At 37.5% G+C, this 20,848-nt stretch overlaps 1 protein-coding gene across 1 annotated transcript in view; it reads right to left on the reverse strand.

Annotated features, from left to right (window-relative positions):
• The window catches only part of Prosalpha7 (proteasome alpha7 subunit), a 168,459-nt gene that overhangs the window by 25,652 nt on the left and 121,959 nt on the right, over positions 1-20,848 (reverse strand). Inside the window, exon 7 of the mRNA XM_090399365.1 lies at positions 17,783-17,829. Within this exon, the coding sequence (XP_090255491.1) occupies positions 17,783-17,829 (47 nt within the window). The remainder of the gene's footprint in view (positions 1-17,782; positions 17,830-20,848) is intronic.

Raw genomic sequence — 20,848 nt, forward strand, 5'->3', positions numbered from 1 at the left:
AATCTCTAAGTAGTTTGGTGATTCTTTCAGAAATGCTTGTGACATAAGAGATGGCAATACTGTTGACTTCTTGGGAGGCAGGTAATGGAAAAACACTAATCATTAATTGTTGACACAGGACTCAGTGAAGTCATCAGACAAAAAGGTGGTCTTAATAAAATTTTGAGTGAGTGAGACCAATGGATGAGTCTTAATGGTGTCAGATTTTTGAAAAGATGGTATTGTAACTGAGCATGGATATAGCTCAGTATGGATTTTTATTCAAAAACAGAAAAGCTAAAGGCTCCCATCTAGTTGATAAAGAAAGATAAAGATCTAAAAAGGAAATGATGCTTCATTTCTACTTTAACAGTAAAATGTAAGGATGAACAGCAATCATCTTTGTGATGAATATTGACCTTTAGAAAGATCTGGTTTTTGGTTTTAGAGGCGCAAGAATAGCTAAGATCATACTGCATCAATACATGGCAGCACCCAAGGTAATAAATACACAGTAAATACATAAAACAACAGCATAAACAGGTATGAAAATAAGTGTATATAAAAACAGTGTAAAAAGGTATAAAATCACGTGTAAAGAAATTCATAAAAACATACATAAAAAAACTTTGGGCGCTAAAAGTTTATATACACAAAGTTCCATTATTGTTGTTGTGTGTGATTCCCCCAATTTTCCTCATCCATCCCTTAGGACTGGTTGAGTCCTCTAATGAGGGATTTTAAGTATGCTTTTTTTAATTTTTTTATGTAAATCCCTTCACAGCTGGTTTGCCTGTTCTGAGGGACGAAAAACCAGAGTTTCTGGGTGAAAAAATCCTCTATCTCTGTATGAGACCGGCTAATTCACCTTTAGTCAAAAGAGACTAGAGAAAGGTTCCTCACATCATGGACAGGACTTGAACCCAGGTCTTTCTGACCAAAGGGCTTCGTCTGTGCCAACTGAGCTAAGGCTGTACAAAGTCCCATTAACAAAACTAATATATACAGTGGTACATAATATACATAAGGTGATAAATTATAGTATAGAGGACAGGTAGCTGATGAATGTTATAGTTACAGCACTTTACTTGAAAACAGTAAATCTTGCACACTTGAGTGCACAAGAAAATATTAGTTTTTCATATTATATATACATTTAAATTAAATTGCAGTTATCATTTCCAATAAATATTCATCAAATCAATTGAATCATTTAGTTCAATATTAAACCCACATGTATATACAGTATGCACAACAGACAAGCTATTCTATTAAAAAAATTAACCGTAGTTTTCTTACAACATAATTTTAACAATAAAATAAATTGTTAATTATAAACACAAAAATGAAACGGACACAATCTAATTAAATACTGTAGTGCTTCTATATATCTTATTCTTTGAACACCTTTACCCCTGAAGTAGGTACACAACTGTAATATAGTATTGTCCAAAGCTGATTTTAATAGCTCATGAATTAGCTTAGTGTAATTAAATGCATGAAAATTTTACACATCAGATTCTTTTTAATACTGTTACTTAAAAAAAAAAATATCTTGTAAAGACAAGTCAGAATGGATCATGCAACTGAGTGCACTGTGCAAAGTGAGTCTGGATCCACATCAAAGATAAAGACAATGAAAATAGGCAGAATCATTGAAAATGTCAATGATTGTGTTGTGAATGGAGAACCTGTGGAACAAGTAAAACATTTCAGCTACTTAGGCACAATTTTTACTGAAGATGGTAAACTAAATATAGAAATAGACAACAGAATCAGCAAAGCTGGTATTGTGGGAAGTCAACTGAATAAATTCATATGGAATAAGAAAGAAATTAGTCGGAACACTAAATTAGCTGTATACAAGACTGTGTTCAAACCAATTTTAACTTATGGATCTGAGAGCTGGGTCAGAAGTAAAACACTTGACCAAAGACTAGAGACCTCAGATATGAGAGTCCTGAGAAAGATTAGAGGCGTGAACAGATGGCATCAATGGCAATATCATATTAAACATGAGGATATTAGGAAAGAACTTGACATTGTCAGCATCCAGGAATGCATTAGCAGAGCTAATCTCAGATGGTATGGTCACTTAAATAGAATGGGAGAGGAAAGATTAGCAAAACAAGTGTTCTCTGCCAGGTTGGCAGGAAAACGACCCAGAGGAAGACCAAGATATAGGTGGATTGATACGGTACAGAGTGCCTTAGACAATAGAAATATAAGATCTGATAATGTTAGAGTCTTGACAAGTAACAGACTGATTTGGAGGAAAATTGTAGATAGGAAGTTAGTAATGATGTAGTTTTTTCATGTAGTACTGTCATATCCTGTACACCCCTTGAGGGTTACATGGCAGGAATTTGATGATGATGATTATGATGAAAGCAAAAATTTCCATATTTAATCTAGCATTGCTATTTATATTGTATGTTTGGCAACACTGTTCAAATTTATTTGCTTTTTTATATATTTTTACAATAAGTAACTGGGCTACTTTTTGGTCTGAATTTTCTACATTGAAATTAGTTAATTTGGGCTATTTTTAACAGAATGCACTACCTTTATAAGCTTTATCTGCTGCTTTTCCTAAAGCCTATCTGACAACCTTGCTTTGCAGTTTGCATCGTGTGGCGCACGTCGTTGATATTGTGTAGCGCTGTAGTCCATTAAAATGAGTGAAAAAAGAAAGTGTCGTGAATATTTAAGATATGGAGTTATTCCATCTATTAATAATGAGCAGTTACCAATGTGCTTAATATGTGAAAAAACTTTCTCAAATGAAGCCTTCAAAGAATGACTGAGCATTTAAGAACAAAGCATTCAAATAAAGCAAAAAAGGATGTGGAGTAGTTTTGTGAATTAAAGACTAAATTTAAAAATCATCCCGGACTTAAAGGGTTGCCAAACAAAGTAACCAACAAGAGAAGAGACTTGTTGTCTCACAAACTTTCAAAGTTAATTGCCCAAATGTGGAAAGCCGCATACTATTGGCAAAACTCTCATCTTATCAGCTAAAATGAAGCTTTAGATCCGATGATTGGTCCAGGTAAAAGTAATATGACGTTAAATCCTCTCAGCAAGTTCAGTGTCAACAAGAATTGACAAAATGGCAAAGGACATTGAAAAAAACTTTGTGATGATTTAAAAGCATACAATTTTCTTTGCAACTCGATGAGACAACGAAGCGTTGTTAATGGCCTATGTGCATTACATAAATACTAATGAAGAAATTATTGAAGAGTTTCTATTTGCTGAACAATTGAAAATCGGCACAAAAGGCCTTATAATTTTTAAGGTTGTTAAAAACTTTTTTTTTTTAATGCTAAAAACATTCCTCTCACAAATATTGAGTGTGAAATTGATGGAGCACCAGTTATGACTGGTCGTCACTGTGGATTTATAGCACACTTAAAAGAAGCAGTTCTGAATATCCTTACAATTTACAGCATTCTTCATAGACAGTACTTAGCTGCAATACATCTTAGCAGTAGACTACATAAGACTTTGGATGATGTCATTAAAGCAGTGAATAATATAAAAGTTCAGTCACTGAATACCCATATTTTTCGGGAACTTTGTCATGAAAATGAAGAATTTGAGCATTTTTTGCTAGATATCTCTCAAATGGAAACTGTCTGCAACACTTTAATGATCCTACGACACTATTTTGGAATTTTTTAATGCACATGATGAGAATGTGTAATGTTCTAAAAAAGGAAAAGGTTGACATCACATATTTTTCCAATCTTCCGCTATGCTCTATCCCATGTTAAATGGGGTCGGCGTTCCCATCTTTAATCTTCTTCCAGATTTTCCGGTCCAGGGCATCGTCCCGTCTCCATCCTTTTTCACTAAGATCCTCTGCCACCTTATCCCACCATTTGAGTTTGGGCCTGCCTCTTTTCTTCCTTCCCTCTACCTCCATACGCCCCACTCGTTTGCCAACATAATCCTCACTCCTTCTCTCTACATGTACGAACCACCTCAGCCTGCTTTCTTTACCTTCTTACCGATCAGTCCCACCTTGACCTTGATCAGTCCCTCTGATGTAGTCATTCCTTATCCTGTCCTTTGTCACACCACTCATCCATCTCAACACCGCATCTCCACCACCTCCATCTTCCTCTCCTGTGCCTTTGTTATAGGCCACGTCTCTGCACCATGGAGCATTGCCAGCCTCACCACCACCATCTTATACAGCTTTCCTTTCATCTTACAACTAACTCTCTCTCTCTCTCTCTCTCGTTGCACAGGACTCCACTCATCTTCCTCCAGTTCATCCAGCCGCATGTGATCCGGTGCTGTATTTCCTCATCCAGGTCACCATTCCTCTCGACGACCAACCCGGGGTACTTGAATTTCTTCCCTGAAGTTAACCTTTCACCCTGGAGTCATATGATCATATCCTCGTCACTCCCCATTGATATATATTTGGTCTTTACCCAGTTAATTTTCATGCCTTTCTCCTCCAATACCTTTCTCCACTCTTCCAGTCTTTTCAAGCTTCTCTCGGGATGATTCGCAGAGAACAATATCATCAGCAAACATCATGCTCCATGGTGCCTCCACTAGTACATCCATGACCAGATCACAGAGGTAGGGGCTCAGAGCTGATCCCTGATGGAGCCCTACAAAAATGGGGAACCCCTCTGTTATGTCGACATTAGACCTGACCTGAGTTTTCGCTCCCTCATACATCTCTTTCACCAACCTCAAGAACTTTTTCGACACCCCATTAGTATGTGGGGGGTGTCGGAAAAAACACTATATGTAGCTCCGCCTGCATCTCCCTATATTTCTCCATCAATTGCCTTAGTGCAAATATTGCATCTGTTGTCCCTCTTCCTGGCATAAATCCAAACTGCTCCTCATCAATTTCTGTTTTCTGCCATATCCTTCCTTCAATTACTCTTTCCCATATCTTCAACGTGTGTGACATCAGTTTGATCCCTCTATAGTTGCCACAATCTTGAACATCTCCTTTTCCCTTGTAGATTGGGATGAGCATGCTTTTCCTCCATTCCTCCGGTATCTTTTCCTGTTGGGCTATTTTCCTCATCAGATCCCATAACATGTCTACGCCCCCAGTCTTTCCATTCTTCGTTTTTCTCAGTGCCCAATACACTTCCTCTCTGCTTATGTCCTGCACCGATCCTTTGTTTGCCTCTCCATCCTCACACCTCTCTCTTGGATTCCCCTCATTTAGTAGATTACGAAAATATTTTTCCCATCTTTCTCTGATTTTGTCTTCCTCTTGTAGTACTACTCCTGTGGCGTCCTTTATCTGCTTAACTGATGTTATGTCTTTCGAGGCCTTATCTCTAGCTTTCGATATTCTCAACAACTTAGCTTCACCACTGTTTCTCTCCGGTACTTCATAAACCTCTTCAACTTCCCTTGCCTTTGCCACAGCCCTCTTTGCACTTTTCTTCGCTAATCTATATGCCTCCTTGTCGGCTCTGGTTCCAGTCATGTCCCATTTTTCTGATCTCCAACTGTACCTCCTCATTCCACCACCATGCCTCCTTATCCTCAGGCGGCCCCTTTCCTGATGTTATACCGAGCACATCTTCTCCAATTTTTCTAATATTCCGACTATTTATGTCCCACCATTCTTCCACATCCTCTGGTAACTTCATTCCTTCCAATACCTTTTCTTTAAACTCATTCCTTGGACCTTCCTCTTCCAATTTCCCCCACTTTATTTTCCTGTCTTTCCACCACTTCTGTCTATTCTTCTTTTCCCCTTTTTATATCACAGTCAACCACAACCAACCTGTGCTGTGCTGCTACACTTTCTCCGTTAATCACTTTACAGTTTTTCACCTCCTTCAGATGTTTCCTTCTGCACATTATATAGTCAATCTGACTCATCCTATCCCTGCTTTTATAAGGTGCCCAACTCTCTTCTTAAACCATGTGTTAGCTATAGTCAAGTTTACGATTCATTTCTTTCACCACTTCATCGCCTTTCTACATGCCCATTCAGGTCTGCTCCGATGATCACTCTTTCACCATCAGGGATTCCCATTACTACCTGGTCTAGTTCTCTCCAGAATGCCCCTTTCTCTTCCTCAATCTCAAGCATAACACTCATAATCCGATCGTTCTTCCGGCACACCTCGCAGACTCCACCCTTCAGCTCCTTGTCGATGATGATTCCAACTCCGTTTCTTCCATTCTCATTCACCCTGCTGTAAAACAATTTATATCCTTCTGCCAGCTCCTTTGCTTTATTGCCCTTCCACCTTGTCTCCTGCAAGCGCAAGATCTTCAGCTTCCTTCTTCTCATCATCTCTACTATCTCCTGACTCTTCTCATTCATTGTACCCACATTCAGTGACCTGATTCTTACTTTACACACTCTCTCTTTCTGTTGGACTCGCTTCTTTAGCTGAACCCGTCCTTGGTTCGGTAGCCCAAGCCCACTTCTCACAGTCCTCAGGCAACAGAACTGCTTGTTGCTTATGGGGGACGCCCTAGTCGTTGTCCTTTCTCCATTATTCAACATTTCATCCCTGGTTTCGGCTTTTTTTTTTTTTTTTTTAACGGCCGGATGCCCTTCCTGATGCCAACCCTCCCCCTTTATCCAGGCTTGGGACCGGCACTGAGATGGGCTAACTTGCACTCCCCAGTGGCTGGGCTTTCCAATATTTTCACTAAATTAAATGAGGTTAACATCAAATTGCTGGGAAGCAACATGAATCGTGTTAAAGCAAAGGGAATTATAAATGCTTTTATTAGCAAATTAATATTCTGTAAGCAGAGCATTACAAAATGAGATTTTCTGCAGTTCCCATCTTCTGATGCTGAAAGAAGACTTGATGATCAGATTCAAAGACTTTGATGAGCTTAAAATACCTGCTTGGGTCATAAATCCATTTCTTTCTGATGCCACCAAGCTATTATTAATTTTAAGCAGAAGGTCGAGTCTATACATGATCATCCTAATACATGATGTGGCATGAAAATTAGCATTAAAAAGACATTTATGAAAATAAGCAGGTAAACAATAACTGTATTCCCAATATCAAATGATCCAGAATACATTTCAACTATTCAGATAAATTTTGAGTGAAGATATCAGCAAATTAAATATGGAAAGACATAATGGAATTAAGAAAAGCTTGTGTGATTTGGAGCCAGTTGAATAAATTTATGTGGAATAAGAGAAAAATCATCCAAATTTACATATGAATTCCAGAGTTTGAAATAAACAGCTGCTGAAGATTGAAAATAACTGATTTTTGAGAAAAACTGAATGAATCACATTCAAAATGAAGCTATCAGAATCCTTTCTTTCCTCCTCATTCATTTATTATTTAGGAGGTCATTCCCCCTCCTATATAAAGAACACACACAACATTTTATAAGCAAAATTAAAAATATAACGTTCGGCAAAGATGATTTATTAGTCAGTTTTGACGTTTCTGCCCTTTTCACAAATGTCCCAATCAGTGACAATTTTTCTCTTACAGAACAAATTTCTGCCCAACATTACGGCCCTCTTTGTCCACATACTACGTTCTGGTTACTTCTTGTGGCAAAATAAATTTTACCTACAAAAAGAAGGTATGGCCATGGGCTCACCACTATCCCCCCCCCCCAATTGCTAACTTTTATATGGAAGCTTTTGAGCAAAGTGCTCTTGATTCCTTTACTCTAAAACCTACAGTGTGGCTTAGATATGTTGACGATGTTTTCGTTATCTGGCCACACGGTCGACAAACTTTTAAACACATTCCTTAGCCACCTGAACAAACAACATGAACATATACAATTTACTATTGAAATTGAAAATCAGAACTTGCTCCTGTTCCTGGATACACTGGTCACACGTCTTCCCTCAGGCAGTCTATCCTCTATGGTTTGCCGTAAACCAACACATACTGGCCAATATATACATGCTAACTCATATCACCACCCACTGCAAATATTTGGCGTCATTAACACCCTTAAAAACAGAGCTATAACAATTCGGTCTAATCAACAAGCTCTTAAACAAGAATTAAAGATTATTACCAACACATCTATAAATAATGGCTATAACAAAAATACTATTAATAAAGTTCTTCATAAAACTTCATCAAAAAAGAATATAGATTAGAGTAAAACCATAGCCATCCCATACATTAAAGGGTTATCAGAAAAAATCAATAGAATTCTACACCATTATAATCTTAATGCCACTTTTAAACCACCTATAAAATAAAAAAATATTCAACTCCTCTAAGGATCCACTTCTCGCATTGGCACATCCTGGAGTTTATTGCATCTATCTACTGCACATTGTTGGATCTTGAATGAAAGGATTTCCTTGGAAAATTATTTTGTTTCAAGATCCAACAAATTTAGTTAAAACAATAATGAAAATGCTTGTAAATAAGTGAAAATACTAATTTTGTTTAAAGAATTATACTAATACAAATTTTGTAATAATAATTAAAGGTGAAAGATGTCATTTATTTGTAAAAGATTATAATGTAAGAAGTTTCTCTATAAGATATATGTTAGAGCATAGTAATGAAGGATCAAAGTCCATTAACGACAACCTCGGATAAATTGTGCAGCCGACGGCAAATTGCTTATGTGCGAACGGCACACGCACAGTGTTTTCCTGGAGGACGCGGCACGCATATGAAGTATTCCAGGAAGATAGAAATGAAAATAGGAGCTGGGCGCAAAAAGAAAGTGTCGGGCAGAAAGTTTTGGGTGAAGAGCATGCTAGAATACGAAGATAAAACGGGTTTGTCCCCCCCCCCCAGGGTTTTTAGGTTTTTTTCATCTGGAGTTGCTGGACAATTTCTGGTGGAGTCGGGAAGAGTTCCAGTCAAGATCTAGTTGATAGCGGGCAGCTATTCTCTGCTGTCGGTTCGCGATGTCGGGCGGAAAGAATAGACGAAGAAATATTAGGGAGTCTTCCGAGTAAGCCTTAAGAAACTGGCCGCCACATGCGTCCATGTGGATCGATTCAATCCATGCTGTTTCCAGTCGAGAATACGATGAAAGGACAGAACAATGAAGGCCAAACCTAGCCCGCGAGTTAATCACCAAGGACGAGATCGAACATTCGGAGGGAAATTATAAAGAAAGGATAGATGGAATAAGTTACAGGAATGTGGTAATGTAAAACCCTTTTATAATTCCTTTGTTAAGAAAGAACGGAATATTGTATTATGGAAGAAACGAGATGTTAGGTTATAAAACTCTAAACTTGTAGGAAGAAGGACTATAGTGAGATTTAGATACCAGTGTCTAGAATCTAAAGGCTGTTTCCTTAGTATGTGTGTGAATGAGTAGTAGTTAATTTGCTATAAGTAATGATCTATAGAGTTATCGATGTGAATGTTTTAAAAATATGTGTAAGATAATAAAGATATCTAAAGGATGCTAGCTAGAATTTTGTGTAGTGAAATGAGCCTATTCTGTGATATGTGAATTACAGTTGTTATGTCTAACCTTATAACTTGGGATAACTCTATTCCTATTGAGTGTTTTTTTATTGTAAATGTGTAATCTTTGGAATCTAATAAATGTATCTTGATTATCTTAACCTGTTTTGTGTCTTGATTTGAATCGAATGCACCGTTTGCTAACATATGAATCTGAGCGGGAGTGAATTATATGACAGAGACCACGACTTGCAAACTGAAGTATTTTAAGAGAGATAGATAAGATTGAGATAAAGAATAACTGATAGATTGATTTACTTAGTATATTTTCTGAGGGTTACTCCTTGGTTAAGAGGAATTTCTGATCTAGAGATATGGCTGGCGCAGCTTGATCAAATAAACATTGCCAGAACCTGAATAGGAGATAACTCCAGACCGTCATTGCTGAGGATCGGACTCTATTCAGAAGTCTACCCTTTGTCATTTAATATACTTAATCTTTCTAAGAATTGTCCAAATTGTGTGGATAGATTTAACTGTGAATAAGAAAAGTGATATAAGTAGGAGAACGCAGTAAAACATAAATTTAGAAAAAGTGACGACATAACAATGGCGCAGACGACAATACATAACAACATGTAACTTACCTTATATTGGTGAATTGGACATACAATACCTATACGTAAAAAAAAAAACACAAAAGACACATTAAATATAACAATTTTGGTGAAGCAGGCCTCTCAGATCACGCTCTCAACACCCTACACCAAATTAATTGGAAAAGTGCCTACTCTTTACATCATACAAAAATCTGGTATTAAAGAAAATTTAAAGACATCTATGAAATTCTGATTAACCACCATAATCTCAACAATAATGATGGCATAAAAATTCCAAGAATTGGATGGCAGATATTCAGCCTTAGTTTCCAGCATGCTTAAGGATTTTAAGCAATTTTCAGCCTTTATTGGAAACTATTCCATACCAACTGGTTGAAATTTATATGTATAATCATATAGTTTTTTATATATATATATATCATCAAATTCCTGCCATATACACTCAACGGGTGTACAGGATATGATAGTACTACATGAAAAATTTACATCATTACTAACTTCCTATCTACAATTTTCCTCCAGATCAGTCTGTTACTTGTCAAGACTCCAACATTATCAGATCTTATATTTCTGTTGCCTAAGGCACATTGTACCATATCAAACCACCTATATCTTGGTCTTCCTCTGGGTCGTTTTCCTGCCAACCTGGCAGAGAACAATTTTCTTTTGCCAATCTTTCCTCGCCCATTCTGTTTAAATGACCATACCACCTGAGATTAGCTCTGCTAACTTATTCCTGGATGCTGACAATGTCAAGTTCTTTCCTAATATCCTCATTTTTAATATGATATTGCCATTGATGCCATCTATTCACGCTTCTAATCTTTCTCAGGACTCTCGTATCTGCGGTCTCTAGTCTTTGGTCAAGTGTTTTACTTCTGACCCAGCTCTCAGATCCATAAGTTAAAACTGGTTTGAACACTGTCTTGTATACAGCTAATTTAGTGTTCTGACTAATTTCTCTCTTATTCCATATGAATTTAATCAATTGACTTCATACCATACCAGCTTTGTTCATTCTGTTGTCTATTTCTATATTTAATTTACCATCTTCACTAAAAATCTGAACCAAGTAGCTGAAATGTTTTACTTGTTCCACAGGTTCTCCATTCACAATGCAGTTAACATTTCCAACGATTCTGCCTATTTTCATTGTCTTTGTCTTTTTATTGCTGACCTTCATACCATATCTATTACAACAGTTATTATTCAATATAGTCGAGGAATCTTGCAGATTCTTAGCGAATTTATTCATAAGTATAACATCGTCCGCATAAAGTAAAGAGCTGACATTAACATCTCCAATTTTGATATCATGTTTAATACCAGTTTCCTGTATAATGTGATCCATATAGATAATGAAAAACAGAGGAGATAATGTACATCCTTGTCTCACACCAGATTTAACATTAAACCATCTTCCTGTACTTCCTTCAATTCTAACTGTTGACTTACAACTCAAATAATGACAAAGTATTGCTTGATATAATGCCCCATTGACACCTTATCATAGGCCTTTTCCAGATCTACAAAACTCAAATAGAGATCTTTGTTATATTCCCACGATTTCTCCACTATCTGTCGTAAAGTGAAGATGTGAACCTGACAGCCTCTATTTGGCCGAATCCAGCTTTCTTCAACAAGCTTTTCTTCTACAATTCTTCTGAACCGTTTCTCAAGTATACTTGCATATATCTTCCCAGGAACACTCAGTAGGGAAATACCTCTGTAATTCCCACATTCAGTTTTATATCCCTTTTTATATACGGGTACTATGAGAGCTCTACTCCAATCATCGGGAATTCGTCCCTCTCACCAGGCCTCCTAAACTATGCAGTGCAGCCACTGCAAGACTTTTACACCACCATACTTCAGCATTTCTGGTCGAATATCATCTACTCCTGCTGCCTTTCCACATTTTAAGCCTTTGATGGCTTTTTCTACTTCAAGTATTGATATGTATTCCTGACTGTATGCCTGTTGAGTGTTTTTTACTACTGTGTTATCACTGCTTGTTTCATTTAGCATTTTCTCGAAGTAATTACTCCATACTTGAAGGATATCTTTTTCTCCAGTTTTCATGTCACTTTTATCATCTCTAACTTCTTTTACAGCACTCTTTCCTCCATTTCTAAGCTTCTTCAACAACCTCCAGAATATTTTGCCACCTTCTTATATTTATTTTCTATGTTCTTGCCAAACTCCTCCCATGACTTTTGTTTAGCTAGTTTTACACAGTGTTTCGCTTTCTTACATTTGTCTCTGTATTCTCGAAGAGCAAAAGCTGACTTATTTGCCAGGAACTGTTGATATGCTTTCTTCTTTTCCTTCACTGCCCCTGTGTCCACCATGGGGTTCTGATTTTTCTATCCTTGCAGACAACCTCACCACATGCCTCACTGGCTGAATCAATCAAGGTTTTCTTCAAGGCTTGCCACTGAATCTCTAAAGTTTGGTTCCTGTTCTCAAACTCTTTCATTTTTTCTTCAATAATCTTTGTGTATTTTAGTCTACAGTTCACATCTGAGAGCTGCTCAACTTTTAGTTGCTTTAAAACTTTCTTACATGTTATTCTTTTCAATATGAAATTCAGTTTTGACCTGGTCAAGACTAAATAGTTATGACTTCCAATTTCAAATCTCTATACACTCTGGTGTCCTGCACCAGGGAGAAAACATCACTATCAACAATAACACAGTCAATGAGACTTTTCTTATTCCTTGCCTCTTCTCTCCATGTGAATTTGTGCACATTTTTATGTTGGAACATGGTGTTAGTAATAACCAGTCCGTGTCCTGAGCAGAAATCCAACAGGTATTTGCCATTATTATTAGCTTTGTTCTTTTGTCCAAATTTTCCCAAAATATTTTTGTATGCCTGACAATCATTTCCTACTCTGCTATTTAGATCTCCAACAAGGACCAACTTTTCCTTTTTCATTGTGTCAGTTGCTTTTTCTAAATCATCAAAAAATTCCTCCAATTCTACCTTAGTAGAACCTTCTGTGAGACCATAGGCACAAATAAGTCTCACTGTCCCGTTCCCCATTCTGAGAAAATTGACAAATTTCTTTCCCCCAGTCACTCAACTACTTCTGAAGACCCTCTTCCTCCAGAGTCTTCATCTCTCTGCCTTACATCAGCTCTCTTTCATCAAAACTGGCAAAAATTCTCAAGAAGTTTAACTTCAGAACTTGCTTCACTATGGTCCCAAAACTTCGTTCAATACTTAGTAAACCCAAAGAGAACCATCTTCCAACTCAGTTTCCAGGAGTGTACAAGATTTTATGTGATTGTGGAAAGCCATACTATGGCCAGACTGCTAAATCCATCCTTCGACGTTTGGAAGAACACTGTAGAGATATCTCCTATAACAGGACTAGAGCCAGGGCTCTCTCTAGCCACGTTCTCTTTTCAGTTAACTCAGACGAAGGCCGCCAACACACTGTGAACTGGACTCGAACTTCTAACATCCATGTGTGCTATGATGAACTCGAGAGAAAGATTGTCGAATCTAGAGAAATTTCTCTAGATTCTTCTCATATCAATAACAGCCTAAGTTTCAATCTCTCTGATGCACATGTTGCCTCTGTTCTGTATTGGTGCACTCGCGACAGCACGTAGTATATGTTTGTTATACTCAAGCTCACTTTTTGTTTTCAAACACGCTACTGTCTTTTTTGTACTTGTTCTGTTATTACAATTTTAAGTCTCTGTAATTCTTTATATATTTCCTTGATTGTGATACCTGAAGATGTTGATCTATTTAGCGAAACTAGTAAACTAGTAGTATCTTTAGTAAAGTTTTTTCATAATATTCCTACGGAGTAAAAATGAATTCTGAAAGGAAAAAAAAAAATATATATATATATATATATATATATATATATATATTAGGGTTACCAAATAATTTTATGTCCGCGCGGTTAGCCTAGTGGCTTTGCGCTTCGCAACCATATGCCTGGGGAAGGAGTGTCCTAGGTTCGATTCCCGTCGGAGACGTGAGGAGCTGAAGGATCTTCCTCAGCCATAGCCAAGTTAGCCGGTCTTGGGCGCGGGCAGTAGGGTTTTTTCCACCAGTTTATCTGGTGTTTTTCATCCCGCAAGCAGGCAAACCGGCCCCTTGAACACACAGGGATACAGCCAAGAATACCTTGAGGCATAGGAGTGACCATTCTATCCTCGTATTTCGGTTACGAAATCCAAGCATGCTTGGAAGGTTGTGGGCCTTAAAGGCCTGTTAAAGCCATTGGGATAGGAAATAATTTTATAAACTTGGTTATTTTACTCCTAATCCCAAGTAAGCAAACAGTTAAGTTTGCGCCTGAACGTAGTTCAAGTCTAAAGGTGGTGCAACACCAGGGCAACTCATTGTAAAGGTGTTTAAAGCTCTGATTACTATTCTTAGTATTTACCAAAATGTAAAGCGCATCTCACTAAGAGATGTATACTGAAATACATTATGGGTGGGGTCACTACCCAGACCAGTTTCAACCTTTTTTGAGGTCTTTTCAGTGAGTAGCTAGACCCTAAATACCAAGGTTTTAGTAATACAGAGCCTTATCAACTTTACCTATACAAGGCTGCTATAAGGTGTTTTTATTTTGAATAAGAATCTCTGGAGGAAATATAGATGTAAATAAGTTTTTTACCTTGGGTAATGTTTATCAGGGTTAATAATAACCCTAATATACATTACCCAAGGTAAATAAACTTATTTACATATAGTAAAACCCCGAAGTTATGCGGTAGGTGGGACCAAAAAAAAAAAAAGCGCGTAAGTCGAATTCGCGTAACTCGGGGTATAAATTTGCATGTAATTTATATATACAAACATACAATTGGGACCAAAGGTTTACAAAAATACCTATATTTTTTAAAAAATATAATCATAATTGTAGTTTTTCATAGATAAAAAAAAGAAAGTTATTTCGATGTCAATGGTTTCATAAAATCTAATAGATTCGTCTGACGGCATAATGTCTTTTTCTTGTCACCAAAATTTTTTCATAGCAAGCTAATGATTTTTTTATTCCTTGCCTTGTGGCTACAATTCACTCTTCGTTAGAATCTATGTCCTCCAAAATCTGTAAACCGTTCTTTTATGATTGTTCTTACTCTGGATTCCTGTAGATCAAACTTCTCTACTACTCACAAATTTTCATTCCACTTTCAAAATCCCTTATAATGTTGAGTTTTGTTTCCAAATTCAATGTTTTTCTTTTCTTGCTAGCTGTAGAAGAATCGGACTTGCTTCTTTTGGACGACATCATTATTTTTTATGTGATAAAATTTTTATCAAGAACATAACATTAAACAATTGCAAGATTTGTAGACTATAAAAATCATGTATGAATGGAGACCGCGCAAAACACATCAGTGCTTGTTCACAGCATGTGCGACACTGGCGAATGTGGCCGGCACCTGAAAGATATGACTAGTGGTGAGGTGTGAAGCGAGACGGGAATGCGTACATATAAGAAACCGCGTAACTCCGGGTATGACTGTGTATATATATACAGGGTGTCCCAAAATTCACGCAAGAAGTAATTTTGATAGAAAACACAGGTTTTTAATTAAAAATTGTAATTTCTTATTGATTCATAAAGTATACAGTATAGGGTTATGCATGGAATAGCATATCGGGTAAATGGCCTCCACGGCTTTGCTGGCACATACGCACTCTTTTGTCGAAATTTTCCATGACCGTTTTGCATAAATGTGGCTGAATTTCGTTGATACAGCGCTCAATTTCCTCCTTCAAGGCGTGGGCTTGTTGGCAGAAACCTTAGACTTCAAAAAACCCCAAAGAAAGAAGTCCAATGGCGTTGTCACATGATCTGGGCGGCCAATTCCGATCACAAAAACGGGAAATTACACGACCAGGAAATGACTCATGCAGTAATTGAATTGTTTCTCGGGCTGTATGGCATGTGGCACTGTCTTGTTGAAACCACATGTCATCCACATCCATATCTTGCAATTTAGGCACAAAAAACTGGATTATCATGTCGTGATAGTGAGCACCATTAACTGTTATTGCCTTACCAGCTGCATTTTCGAAGAAGAATGGACCGATGATGCCTCCAGCCCAAAATCCGCACCAAACAGTGACATGTTGTGGATGCATTTGTTTCTCAACAATCACTCGTGGATTTTCTGAGCCCCAAATGTGACAATTCTGTCGATTAACGAAGCCATCAAGATGAAAATGAGGCTCATTTTCATCTTGATCGATGAAGATGATTTTGTTCGAAAAATAAGCATCCACTTGTTGTTGTTCCATCAACGAACTCTCTTCGCTGTGTGTGTGGTCAGTAGGCTTCAGTTCTTGAGTCAATTGAACTTTGTAAGCATAAAGATGCAAATCTTTCGTGAGAATACGCTGTAGAGTTTCTCGAAATGCCCAATTCAAGACCACAGTGCTGAATTGATGTTCCTGGACTCTCACGAACTGCTTCAATGTTTTCTGTTGAACGACTTGTTGAAGAACGGCCAGAGTGTATAAGGTCACTAATTGATCTAGTTTCCTTGAATTTTTTAATTAATCTTTTCACAGTTGATGAAGTTAAATCACTATTCCGACCATATTTTGTACAAAAATTGCAAACTGTAGCTTCCAAACCTTCATTATTTTTAAAATATTGCTCAACAATGAAAATGCGTTGTTCTTTCGTGTAGTGCTCCATTTCTAATAACCCTGAGCTGTCAGCTGTCTTTTTTTTCTTGTTGGCAACACTTTACTGCACAAATGGCGCTAAATTTAAATCTTGCGTGAATTTTGGGACACTTTATATATATATATATATAAACATGTTGCTCTCCAGCCCTATTTAATTTTGTAACCTAATAGATAATAATAATAGGCCTCTAGCTTTAATGTAGTAAAGGTTTTTTTTTTCTTCCCCTCACCAGAGGTCAGGCCAATAATTGTTGTAAAGGTTGGTTAGTAACTTTAGCAAACCCTATAGATTGTAGTGCAGCTTGTTTCTTTGTATATATATATATATATATATATATATATATATATATGTGTGTGTGTGTGTGTATGCTCCAGATGATGACCTTGATATGAAGGTCGAAACGTCAAGTGTTCATTTTCGTTTATATTAAACTAAAGTTTTGCTCTAACACAGTAGTTGTCTCCATAATTTTTGATAATGGAAGATATCAGAAAATAACTTCACATTATTAATATTCAAGAATGTGTCAACAGAACTAAATTAAAATAATGCAGTTATTAAAACAGAATTTGAGATGAGCAATTAGTAAAACAGGTGTCTGAAGTCAGTATATTCAGCTCTTACTACAGCAAACCCTAATACAACTTGAAAAGTCCACACAGTCTTATAGGTATAATCACATGCTAAAAAGAAATTCATATATAGCAAATACCCACTAATACAAACAGCTGCTGTTGACTATGACTTTGCTATAGAAAAGTCAACTGTAAAATAAAGAAAATTGAGGAGAAATGATGAATGATATAAACTGGACACAATGTAGGCAAGCTTATTTACATAACTAGCTCCTAAAACTGGGAAAAAGCAAAGATACCAAATACCTAATCCATCAAAATTATCCAAATTGACTGTGTGGGTGTATCTGAGCAAGCAGGCAGTGATACTAATATGTATTCATGTAATATCTTAAACAGGTAGTTATTATCACTATTCCTTTGTCAGAGTATACAAAATTTATATCTAGGAAGAAATAATAAGCTTCACATGTGCAATTAAAATTCACTACAGCGCTTCATAACTGCAAATCAAACTGCTTAACTTACATTTTTGCTGCTTCCTTAAGAAGTTCTCTACATGTCATGTTCCTGAGCTGTAAAATGTATTTCCATTAGACAAAAGCTTCCAGATGGTTATTCACACAAATAAATATTAAGTTTTAATGGTAACTGAGATCAAGCATTGAAAAGCACTGGTCTATTCATAAATAATATATCCAGACTAGTATAGATATATACTAGTCTGGATATATTATAAATAAATAAATATTATAAATGGATAAATAAATAGAAGTATTTATTTACAAATATACACATACTGGTCACTGAATCAGAAACCTTTATGCAGATATACGTAAAGGTTACTTATGCAGCATATGCACAAAATACTTGGTTGTGAGCATAATATCTTAAACAGGTACTGTTTAAGATATTACATGTTCTAGACAACTATTTAAGAATGCTGCTTGTCAGTAATTGTCAATTATTGATCACAATGGGCAAAACAAAGGATCTTTCGGAGTTTGATAAAGGGCAAAATCCAGCTGGAGCCACGATTTTGAAAACAGCAGAGCTGACTGGTTTCTCAAAAGGTTAGTCATCCTTAATATTTAATTTGTGGAGAAATAACCCACATTGCTTGTCTAAGAGGCATAACTGTGATCCTAAGATAGTTTGTCAGGAATGAGACTGCAGTCATCTGAGAAGGCTTGTATAGACACACACAACTTCCTATATGAAGCAATTTAATGAAGGCTGTTTCCAACCCAGTATTTCACTGAACTATGCACAGGAAATTGAAGAGGATTGGTGCTGGTAGTTGCATGCCTATACATAAAATAAAAGTTCAACTGAGTGGAGAGTACGCTTACCAGTATTTAGAATATGGAGATCTATGGTGTTTTTATTGACGTCTAGACATGAGGTCACAAGACCTATACCACAGTAGTGCTGTTCATAAGTGCTTCATGGTATAAACACCACCAAGGGATGAAAAAATAAATTTATTGTAATAATATTTTGCCAGTTTTTGATCTTCAGAGCACAAATTAAAACTGTGACAAGTACACAGCACTGAACTAAATAAATGTGAAAACAATTATTCTAACTGAAGCAGAACTGATGTCTTTACATGACACCCTCTATGAGCCAGATAATCATAATGTCAATTTGAAGAAATCAGGCTATCAGGTCTCAAAATGATGGTTTCCCAGATCTTTGGAAAATTAATGCAACCATCTTCTTCTTCTTCTTCTTCTGCAGCTTCTCCCACTTAAATGGGGTCACTGTTTATTATGAGTCTCCTCCACACCTTCCTGTCTTGGGCTGTCACCACATCTAAGTTCTTCATCTTCAAGTCCTCTTCTACCAGCTCCCTCCATCTCTTCTTTGGCCGCCCACGCTTCCGCCTTCCTTGCACATCCATCTGCATGACCCTTCTTCCCACATATTCGTCCTCCCTCCTCATCACATGACCAAACCATCTCAACCTTGCCTCCTGTATTTTCGCTCCTAAGTTCGTAACTTTCACTGTTCCCCTCACATAGTCATTTCTCAGATGATCCTTTCTGGTCACACCGCACATCCACCTAAGCATTCTCATATCTGCTACTTCCATCCTGCTAATGTTATTTTTCCTCAGGGCCACAGTTTCTATAGCATATGTCATAGCTGGCCTCACTACTGTCCTATAAATTTTGCCTTTCAGATTGATCGGCACCCTCTTATCACATAACACTCCAGCCATCTCCCTCCAGTTCCTCCAACCTGCTTGTATCCTGCATCCCACTTCCTTCTCACCTCCTCCATCTTCTTCCACTGTCGAACCTAAGTATCTAAAGTCTCTCACCTTCCTGATGACATTTCCTTCCAGCTCCAGGTCTGTCTCGTGGCCACCGCCCACTGCGCAACACATATACTCTGTCTTACTTCTGCTCAGTCTCATACCTCTCTCTTCCAGTACTTTTCTCCATCTTTCCAGTTTAGTTTCCGCTTCTTCTCTTGAATCTACACACAGCAAGATGTCATCTGCATACAACATTGTCCAAGGTGCATCTTCTCTCACCTCCTCTGTCACCACCTCCATCACAATATTAAACAGCAATGGATTTAATGCTGACCCTTGATGCAAGCCAACTGTTACTTGAAAACTTTCTGTTTGTCCCAAACAGGTCCGAACACTTGTCTTCACATTTCTGTACATTTCCCGCACCAACCTGACATATTTCTCCGGCACCTTCTTCTCCCTCAGACACCTCCAGACTTCTTGCCTTGGCACTCTATTGTATGCTTTCTCCAGATCAATAAATACCAGATGTAGCTCCCTTTGTTTCTCTCGATATTTTTCCATCATCTGTCGTAACCCAAAGATAGCATCTGTTGTTGATCTGCCAGGCATGAAGCCAAATTGTTCCTTTGCAATCTCCACCTCCTCCCTCAATCTACCATCAAGAACCCTTTCTAGGATCTTCATTGTGTGGGACATCAACTTTATTCCTCTGTAATTTTTACAGTCTTGTGCATCCCCTTTACCCTTGTAGATGGGAACAAGAGTACTCTCCCTCCATTCCTCGGGTATATTTTCCTGTTGGCAAACTTTCATGAACAGGTCCCACAGCAGGTCAATGCCCTCTTCCCCCAGTGCCTTCCATGCCTCCACTGGAATTCTGTCGGGGCCCACCGCTTTTCCATTCCTCATCCTCTTCATGGCTTCCATCACTTCCATTCTACTGATGTTCTGCACCATTCCCTCAGAAGGCTGCCCATCTCCTCTGTGAGTCCTTGCATTTTCCTCATTCAGAAGTCCCTCAAAGTATATTTTCCATCTGTTTCTTATGTCCACATCCCTCCATAATACTCTTCCTTCAGCATCTTTGATCTGCCTCACATGTAAGATGTCCTTAGCTGCTTTATTTCTACATTTCGCTAGTTGGTAAATTTTTCTCTGTCCTTCCTTTGTTTCTAATTGATCATACAGATCTTGATATGCCATGGCCTTCGCCTGTGCCACAACTCTCTTGGCTTCTTGCTTTCTCTCTTTGTACACCTCTCTGTCCTCATCCACTCTTGACTCATCCCACTTCTGCTTTGCCTTCCTCTTAGCTGTCACTGCCA

This window comes from Typopeltis vanoorti, chromosome 10 (genome assembly GCF_054136105.1).
Source record: "Typopeltis vanoorti isolate ZY-2024b chromosome 10, IOZ_Tvanoo_1.0, whole genome shotgun sequence".
Classification (NCBI taxonomy): Eukaryota; Metazoa; Arthropoda; class Arachnida; order Uropygi; family Thelyphonidae; genus Typopeltis; species Typopeltis vanoorti.